At 38.9% G+C, this 10,478-nt stretch overlaps 1 protein-coding gene across 1 annotated transcript in view; it reads left to right on the top strand.

The window, feature by feature from the left end:
* The first annotated feature begins 614 nt into the window (after nucleotides 1–614).
* Nucleotides 615–10,478, top strand: part of ppp1caa (protein phosphatase 1, catalytic subunit, alpha isozyme a) — a 24,986-nt gene continuing 15,122 nt past the window's right edge. The window contains exon 1 of the mRNA XM_016544285.1: nucleotides 615–1,123. Within this exon, the coding sequence (XP_016399771.1) occupies nucleotides 1,069–1,123 (55 nt within the window). The 5' untranslated portion in view covers nucleotides 615–1,068. The remainder of the gene's footprint in view (nucleotides 1,124–10,478) is intronic.

The following is a 10,478-nucleotide window of genomic DNA, read 5'->3' as shown; positions in this document are numbered from 1 at the left end:
TTTTCAGACCGATGAGCTTTGTAAAAATCGACGCGTTTCAGAAAGGCGGGGCATAGAGGAGAAACAATAATGTACAGTATGTGGAAAATAATGTGTTTTTTGAACCTTAAACCACAAACACATTTCATTACACCAAATAATGTTATTTTTAGCAACATCATATGACCCCTTTAATTTGTTTTACTTTACAGTAATATCGCGCAAATGTGAGCTTGTAAAGGCAGGGAAACCCTCTCAAGAAAAGGAGGTGCGATGTTCCGTGACGTCTATAGAGGGCGCTGGTGTGTTAGAAAATTTCCCTGTAAGGAAAATATGAACAAACCTGCCATCATACAGTTAATGTTGATGACAACGTGAGCGCCTCGGCATAATAATGTGGCCTTGAGCTATTATTTATCATAATGTTATAGTCCTTAAACCTAAAGTACATTATAAGCGCCAACAATGTAATAGTACGTGAACATCCCCCTCACCCGCTCTCTCCATTTTTCACCTCATTGACGTCATGGCTTTACAACTCAGGGCGGAGCTCTGGAAATGAGATGTCAGTGAAGACTATCCAATGAGTGACCACACCGTCGGTTCAAATGTGAGATGTAAGCCAATCATCTCCCTGAATTTACCAGCGGAGGCGGGTCCTATCAACCTCCGTTGATTTCGCTCTTCAACAACACGGTCTTTTTTAAAGTTCCGTAGACGATGAGAGAAAGGGGGTTGTGAGGATACGGAAAATAGGGGCAGTTTGAATATTTTGGTTGCTCGTGGGACATAAAGAGAATCAAAATAAGAGGCGAAGGGGTATATGTGGGAATTTTTGTACCATATTAACCGTTTCCTGGTGTTTAAATACGGGTAGGCAATAGCTAGCGCCATCAGGCTAACAGTGTTAGCAGCTAGCGATCAACCAAACGACAAAGGAAATATAGCCAGTAAATCCACATTTCCATAACGATATCTTTTATACGCTTTGCTTGTTCGGATTGGGGCCTTATTTTTTGACCAATCACCAAGACAACAGAAAACGGCGGACTCGACCCTGTTAGAATAAATCCGACAAAATCCACTAAAATGGCGGAGCCGGACAAATTAAACATTGACTCCATAATACAGCGTCTCCTGGAAGGTGAGAACTTCTTTGCACATCTTTTAATTATTAACTATTGTCATAAAAAGAAATATGTGAAACCAACAAGTACTTGTATTTATGTGTTTGTATTGCATATGTGTCGTGTTATAGAATAATTGTAAGCACATTTTGTGTCCTGAAAAAAGCCGGGGAAGTGGAGCGAATTAGCAGAGTTGCTAGCCAACCAGTCTACACTGGCTATAAAACTCCCAGAGTTTTAGTAAATTAGAGTCACATAGCTTTCATAACAAAACCCGATATAGCTGACAATTGCACGCTCTCTTTTTTTAATATTCTCATCTTTAAGGTCATGATCCGATGTGAGCGGAAATTCGGCCAGTATTTCATTCAATGGCTACTAGTGTGCTTTAAGTGATTTCCATTTCTATCTCTGTCGAGTTCACAGTTGCTGTTTGGTTACCTTCCATTTTAGCAGGGGAAGTCTTGTGCCTAATTAAAACCGGCAGTAATAGGATTACTCTACTAATGAGGATGTAGTTAGTTGTTAGTGCAGTACCAAGTGATCTTCACAAGAGATGCCCTCACAACATGGAGTAAACCATGATTAATTTCAAAGCTGCTGAGGAGAGTCTGAATCTAAACACTTCTATTATATGAAAAAAAACATTTCTGTGCATAAAATGAACATTTAGCGATGTACAGTTACACAGATTGTAAATGCTTTAGTCCTTAGGATTTCCTGAGAGTGCTGCTTGTTGTATGGTAGATGATGATGATTACTGGGTTTGGTTTTATTGCCGGTTTAGGGACTTAACTGCAAAGATTTAATTGCATGGTCCTGTAGACAGGGTAGATCCAGGCTAATTTACAGAGTAATATCATATTAGACGGTGCCACAGAGTTTCATCGTTTTGGAAGCCCTTTCGTCACTCTAATGTCCTTCAACAAGAGTCATTTTTCTGTAATATGATTTACAATTTGAAGTATACTAAGTGGAAATATACTATTTACAGATACTAAATATAAAATATACAGCATAGTTGTTTTAATAAATGCTTAAGGTTTGGAATAAGTAAGTATGTAGCCTCATAAGACATTGGAAACAGGTTTTTGCATATCGTCCCATTAGCTGCACTGGATTTGACTTTTGTACTTCATGCTTACTAGTTTCTACTTGCGAAGCATAGCACAGATGGGCTTAATAAACCTAAGCAAGCAGTTTATCAAATATCTGAATCACATCAAGCATGCGTGTTGCATAACAAGAATGCTTTAGGCCTTCTAAACCATGTACCGTCTTTCCAATTGTTTCCGTAGCAAAGGAAGTTGTGCCCACACGGCATCTGAGCCCATAGAAGCCCTTGTAGTTTCCGCAGAATTTGTCATTCATAAAATTTAGACAAATCTCCATCTCTTGTGTATTAGTTTAATGAATGTTTTTGGCTTCATTATGCTTTAATCTATTTCACAAAATTACATGTATTTACAAATGCTGTGTGGGCCTTGGTCATGAGTAGATGTGAGGTTCAGACATGGTAATTACTGATGCTGGTGGGTCATTTGAGCTGCTGTACAGAATTTAGACTTTATTTACTTGGAAAAAAATTGAATGTCTTTTTCCCAGTGTTTTTCATATGTAAGAAAAGGGAAAGAGACACACACACTTTTTAAAGACCTACAAAGAAAAGGGATTTCCACATACACCGGACCTTTTGGCTTTGGGTCCTGTTGGCTACATAGCTGTGTAAACCTATTTTTTCCCTTAGTGCTTGATGCCATCCAAGGTCCTGATTCACATGATGTTATTTATTTGATGGCTGCTCTTCAAATTACACATACATAGATATTATGTAGATATTTTTACTACTATTGTCTTCATAATAATTAAATGAAGTTACATTAACTTAATCCTCTCTTTTAATTATCACAGCGGTGCCTCTTCTGACAGGCAGTAGGCAGTACCTTTTTTGTTATCCGGATCCCAACACTTGTTCTGTGGAATATTTAGAGATTCCAGCTTTTAAGTCTAGATCCTTTCGGTTCATGCTGTTCTGTACTGCAGCACTGTTGTGCCTGAAGCCTCATGGTCAACCAACGGAAAATCAATTGTACTGATTGCAGGTGACATAAAGGAAACTTTTGCACATAGACGGTTATGCTATGTTTGCTCAGCATCCGCTAACGTTTGTCATTTTGTTGAGGTGTCATAAGTTGTTTTCTTCTCCTCAGATTGTCCCTCTCATTGCCTTCATTGGATTTAAATCACCTCTGAGAACCTGAAGCATTTGAAGGAAAACACATGGATGTCCGTGTGATGAGCACGTGCATGCCAAACTGCTGGACTGTTGGCGTGACATTTCATGTATTTCACTGTAGCATGACACAGCTAGATGTACACTTGTAGATAAATTTGATTAATTGCCTTTGTTGTTCTCTGCACTGCGTTCTCTTTGATGTTTGAGAAGCTTAACACACCTACTAGCTACAGTTCAAGTGGTTTATTTGATTTATCAACCAAGTACACCCCCATTTCTGTGGGCGGTTGAACTGTTCCCTGCACTACCTTTTTATTTATACTTATTTATGGGATTTAGCACACCTAAATTTGCACACCTACTGGTTATCGTTTGAGTGGTTTATTTGCTTGTTTGTCATAGGTCCACATTCTTAAAAATTAAAAGTTTGTTGTCATTTGGAAGTGTGTAGGCCTTCTTGCATTATTATGCTGTTACATTATGATTATATATTCAGTGGCATAAAATGGTCTTTAGAATGACAATAATATCGCTTATCGCAATTATTTCTGGGGCAATATATCGCACAACAAAAAGTTGTTATTGTTACAGGCCTAGGTCCACCCCCACCCTTGTGTTGGGTCTAAACTCTGTGATGCTTATTGGCCCCATGACTAACTTTAGAGCAAGTGCTGTTAGGGCATTAGCCGGCCTTAATCTGGGTTTAAAGTGACGAGTGGCAGGATCCTATTTATACCCACTTTTCACTGGCTGAGCCGACGGGCTTCCGGTCACCATCCGGCCCTCAGATCACTCATCTGCTGCTTGAGACCTTAAAGGTCTTCTTTTAAGTGACCCCACCTAACTGGTAGACTACACCTTTGGTGTGCGTCATCTGATTTGTTTGTTAAAAAGTCCTCTATTAAAACAAAGCTGCGGTATTTCACGTCAGTTATCAGTTACCAAAAAAGCGAAGTGGTTGGTCCACAATATGGAAGTCAAATTCAGTTTATTGTCTTTCCTTTATAGGGCAAAGCAGAAAGTGAAATGTAGCTTCCCAGGTGACTTGAATGCAAACATAGACTGTTCGTGACAGTGTGGTAGCAACCAAACAGCCATCCATTATCATCAGTGTGCACAAATCATAAACCTGAGACAACATAAATATAGAGCTTATCTACAAATAAGCAGCATAGTATTGATGTCAAACACACCAGTTAATCCAGCACTAAGTCTACATTGAAATGAAGGAAAAGTAACAATACTTTCCAGCACCATTTACAATACAAAATACAAGTCTTTCTGCAGGATCATAAGTATAGATTCAGTGCCTGAGTGTCGTCACATGCATATTTGCTTACATGCTTATTTAATACAGTTGCACTATTATTAAAAAGTTGAAATTCTGTGAGATTTTTAAAAAGTTTTTTGGGAAAAAACCCTCATGCTCACCAATGCTGCATTTGATTAAAAAATCAACCCCCTGTTTCAGCACTGGTTAGTTCTCTCCACTAGGCATGGGCCAGTATGAGATTTTGACCGTATGATAACCTTAAAGGGGTCATATGATGTTGCTAAAAAGAACATTATTTTGTGTATTTGGTGTAATGAAATGTGTTTATGCGGTTTAAGGTTAAAAAAAACACATTATTTTCCACATACTGTACATTATTGTTTCTCCTCTATGCCCCGCCTTTCTGAAACGCGTCGATTTTTACAAAGCTCATCGGTCTGAAAAGCAAAGTATGCTGTGATCGGCCAGTTATCCAGTGCGTTATGATTGGCCGAATACCTCAAGTGTGAGACGGAAATGTTACGCCCATCACCATACTGTGATGCCGTGTCCGGCCGGAGCGACGAGACAAAAACAATAAAACCCATTATAAACGAGGCATTTGTTGCATCCAGTGGGGACATAATTACGGATTATAATGACTTATACTGTCTTTTTACGCGTTGCGTTGCATCGCGCCGCGTAAACCTAAAACCATGTCTGCATTTGTGATCGGAGAAATGACAAACAACAAGCCCTACTCTACACTGCCCAAAAAACTTGCTTTAAATATAAAAAATATAAAAACTCTCTAAATATAAAAAACGTACTTGCAGTCTGTGAGTCAGAACAGCCGGCATTGTAGTCTACTCTACCAGGATCAGGAAACGGTGAGGAACGGTCCTCCATAAAATGTGCTGCACACATCTGAATATTTGGGTTGAAGTCGATTAGGGTCGGGTTCAGATTTTAGGACCCGAGAAGACCTCTAATTCCTACACTTTCAGTCTTTGAGGAGACATGAAAAACAGCGCATACCGCAGGGACGGTATAACGGAAAATATTAGTGGTTTTGAAATTTTCAAATCGCGGTAACGTTATACCTTGAAACCGGTAATCGGCCCATGCCTACTCCACAGTTTTAAAAAAACGCTAAAAACGTAGGCGTGGTGTGCTGCAATTGGAGGGGGAAGAGAGGAGATAGACAACACACACAGCTTCGGGTTCAGACAGTTTCATTTAGCTTCCATCGAGTTAAAAACACAAATAAATACACAGCCATTTGCACTTTGCATCGAAAACATATATTTGAACTAGTGATCGACCGATATTGATTTTTTTTATTGCCGATGCCAATTATTTGCATGTTTATGTGCCCGATAACCGATATGCAGAACGATATTTATTTACTGTTATAAAGTAAATAAATTACTGAGTGAAGTAAGAACATACTTCACTTTGGTTTTTCCTATGGTTATATAGTAAATGTTAATACAATTTAGGGCATTTTAAACAAGTGAATCTTGTTAAAAGTTACATGCGGTGGACGTGCTGGAGCATTTTCTGAGCATCAACCGCATCAACCCGGTGAGTGAACAGCAATATGAAAGCGGCTTCACGAGACTAATGATGAGCAAATATACAACAGAGAGAGAATTCAGTATAGCGCTTTTATTTCCAACATGCGCTCATTCATAGCTTTATTATTTAACTCATGCAAAGTTACGTATTTATTGGGAGAGGATCTTGACGGATTATCTACGTGACTCCAACTTCACGAGACTAACGATGAGCAGCATAGACAACCGAGAATTCAATTCAGCGCTTTTATTTCAAACATGCGCTCATTCATGGCTGCATATTATTTAATTCAGGTAAAGTTACGTCTTTATTGGGACAGGACTTGATGGATAATTTTATATGACTCCGTGAGTTGGTCTCTATTTCTTAGAGCCAAGCTGCATAAACTACATATCAGGCATTTATGTAATGCATCTAATTTGTGCATTAATTGCTGTTATGTTACATAAAGTTTACTAACTACAGCAAATCAAGTACCTGCTGTTGTTGTTGTCTCGTCTCCCCTCAGACGCACTGCAATGGCGATCCTGCGTGCAGTTTTCAAAACACCCACAAGATGGCGGCGTTTATCGGTGAATCCGATATTACAAAACCGATATCCGATTATGGAAAAATTCTTAAATATCGGGGAAAATATCAGTAAATCGATATATCGGTCGATCTCTAATATGAACGCGCTGTTGCACCTCTGATAACTTTTAAGGCTTATTCTGCGGCGTTTATATAAGCCTTATGACATCCTCAGAATACACTGGCAGAAATTTTTTTTGCCCACATCTAACACAGATCGGAATTTGATGCACGCGTGTAAACACAAAAATCCACACGAGATCCGATTTTTTCGCATCCGATCTGAGCCGTTTCCAAATGTGGTTTTAAATCAGATACATATCCGATATCTGGACATCCGACCTACATCTAAACACGCTTATCCGATTCTCCGTGTCAATTACGTCAGTGTTCCACGACGGATTGCGTTGAACGTCAGAACAATGTGACACACCGACGAACCGCTCACTCCGAACAGGTGCGCCAATGTGCGATAGCAGGCCCCAGTGGCAAGCCACCATAAGGCAAGGGCGACACGTTTGCGTACTGGGATCGCTTTTCTTAATGGGGTGTCTTTATGACAGAGACGCGCATGTAAGCGCTCGCATAGAAACTCAAAGCTAGTCTTGTTTACGCGAAAATTTTGTACCCATTCCTTCTCGTCAAAGGAGTTGACTTGGTTCCACCACTCCTGCCTCCTTGGTCTTTCCAACAGTAGTCGTGACACCGATCTAGAAAGCATTAACGCCATCCTTATGATGGCAGCATTAAAAAGCCGCTTTCGCTTTCTTTGTTTAATTTATTTGCTGTCGGGTATACTTTTGCCGACTTTGGAAAAGATGAATAAGCAAAAGTCCATCCAGAATTCGAGGGTCAGTCGTTGCGCTCATTGTCGTGAAAGCCAGTGGAATGATTTTAGGCGGGAGATTAGTGTAAACACATATCGGATACGAGGCGTGTCTAAAGTGAATGTAAACAGGCGGGCCAAAAAATCGGATATGGTGAAAAGATCGGATCTGTGCATTAAGACTTGCAGTGTAAATGCAGACTATGTGAATGAATCACGTTTGTGCCGAACTCTTATTACAAAGCAAAAACAAACACTCTCCTTCGATCCATGAACGTTTCTCTCAGTTAATGTGCGCAATGTCATCTCACAGTCTGAAGCGTCTGTCATAGAAATCAAAACACGCTGTTGTGAATAATTAAGCAAAGCGTCTTCTCATAGGATAAGAACACGCAGTCTCATGAATAATTTAATAGACACCGACGCTTCATCAATGTACTATAGTCCATTGCCACGTCACAAATTGTGACGTCAACACGATGTAGATTTTAAACCCGGAAGATCAAAATAGCGCAAAAAAGCTTAAAATTAACCAGTTTTCTCCAACAGTTATAAGATCAAAATAGCGCAAAAAAGCTTAAAATTAACCAGTTTTCTCCAACAGTTAAAAATATCGGATGCTAACATTGTCTTCTATGATGTGCAACACAAACACCTCTGTTAAAATCTCAGAAAAAGTAGTCGGGGGTTTCATGACCCTTTAAATAACTTATTTCTAATTTAATAGGCCTAGGCTATATCTTAATGTGTTTTATTCCTGTGATGGCAAAGCTGATTTTTTTAGCATCATTACGCCAGTCTTTACTGTCACATGATCTTTCAGAAATCATTCTAATATGCTGATTTATTGCTCAAGAAACATTTCTTACTATTAATAATAAAAACTGTTGTATTGCTTAATGTATAGAATTTGTGGAAACCGTGATACATTTTTCAGGATTCTTTGATGAATAGAAAGTTCAAAAGAACAGCATTTATTTGAAATGGGAGGTCTTTTGTAACATTATAAATGTCTTTACTATTGCTTTTGACCAATTTAATGCATCCTCCTTGCTGAATAAAAGTGTGAATTTCTTAAAATCTGACTGACCCTGAACTTTTGAATGGTAATGTACATGCATGAATGGGCAAATGCACAACTTGATCATTTCCTGCCTTGGTGAATAGCGATTGCTATAATTTAAGTTCTCAATATTTATTAATTTCACATTTTAATTGAATGAGTGTTCATTACTATATTAGTATGTAAAAAAATATAGTCTACCAGTTGTTGCTTGGGTATGAAAATTGGTGTTAAGAATTATGAAGTTTCAGTGGTATCAGGTTCTGAAATTTTGGTAACACGCATACATAAATGTTGTATTTTTCATTGTAATGGGTGAAACTTGTTTACTTTTTTCATACTTTTATTACTTGTGGAAAAACTTGAAACAATTTTAAATAAGTATAAAGAATGGCATTGGTTTTGTACATTTAATTTTTGTTTAACGTTATTAATAAAAATGTTGTTCAATTAGCATGTTTTTGTGTTTTGCTTTGGTACCGAAATTGGTACCGAGAACCGTGGATTTTCACTGGTATTGGTACCGAATACTGAAATTTTGGTACCGTGACAACACTATAAAGGACTGTGCTGTAAATGTCTTCAAACAGCTTTGCAAATGTGTATTCAGGGTGGTTGAACATTCAGGCAACCAGCTGTTTCTCTCTGTGGACCTTCACGTTAAATGAGACGACATCTGTGCTGCTGATTTAAATTGGTAGAGATTGCTAGATGCAAAGAAGCATGCTCTCTTTTCCAGCCTTTTGTCCTGCATTGTGAAACTGTTTTGGCAGTAGCATTATTCAGTTTGTTTGAAGTGGGCATTGTGATGTCATAACTTTTTCTTTTTCAGTGCCGACTATTTGTGTTCTTGGTTAATCTGTGTGAAACCTCATGCTTTAAACATTTATTTAGAGGTGTAGGCTGGTTGGATCGATTTTGTGAATGTGCACAAATAAGCCATCTCTCAAATCCTTGCATAACTGCCCGATTACGTGAGTCACCAGGATACGCTCAGTACTATAATTCTTGCCTGAAGCCAGCCATGTGAAATGTATATTTAAAACCCAGCAACTGCGGGGCTGCCTCTGGGTCTTTTATCTTTCCTTTCTGAACATCCCATACACGGATATGTCACTTCTGATGTATGGTCAGTGTGACCTCGGAGATGTCATTTTCAGCCCTGTCCAAAGAGACTGCAATATTTCTCCTCTCCAGATACATCCTATGCTCTTTCTTTCATCTGCCGCTGACAGCTAAACCCCCTGAACAGCATGTCATGCACCCAGTCTAAAAGGGCATGTTTGAATAATGCCGCAGGTCTGTGTTGTGAGATGACAGTCTGTTTAGACTCTGCAAGCCTTCTGTTACAGTGCTGCAGCAAATCTCTTTTGTGTGTTGTTTTTTTTTTTTAAAGGGGTCATATGTTGTTGCTAAAAAGAACATTATTTTGTGTATTTGGTGTAATGAAATGTTTATGCGGTTTAAGGTTAAAAAAACACATTATTTTCCACATACTGTAAATTTATTGTTTCTCCTCTATGCCCCGCCTTTCTGAAACTGGTCGATTTTTACAAAGCTCATCGGTCTGACAAGAGAGGTGTGCTGTGATTGGCCAGCCATCCAGTGCGTTTTGATTGACTGAATACCTCAAGCGTGTGACGGAAATGTTATGCCCCTTACCATACTGTGATGCCGTGTCCCGGCCGGAGCGAAGAGACAAAAATATTAAAACCCATTATAAACGAGGCATTTGTTGCATCCAGTGGGGGACATAATTATGGATTATAATGACTAGGGATGTAACGATTCACTCAACTCACGATTCGATTCACGGTTTTGATTTCACGATTCTATTCGATTTT

This window comes from Sinocyclocheilus rhinocerous, unplaced genomic scaffold, assembly GCF_001515625.1.
Source record: "Sinocyclocheilus rhinocerous isolate Xijiao unplaced genomic scaffold, SAMN03320098_v1.1 scaffold220, whole genome shotgun sequence".
NCBI classification, from domain to species: domain Eukaryota; kingdom Metazoa; phylum Chordata; class Actinopteri; order Cypriniformes; family Cyprinidae; genus Sinocyclocheilus; species Sinocyclocheilus rhinocerous.
Note: the sequence above shows the minus strand (reverse complement) of the source record. Positions and strands in the feature narration are given on the sequence as shown.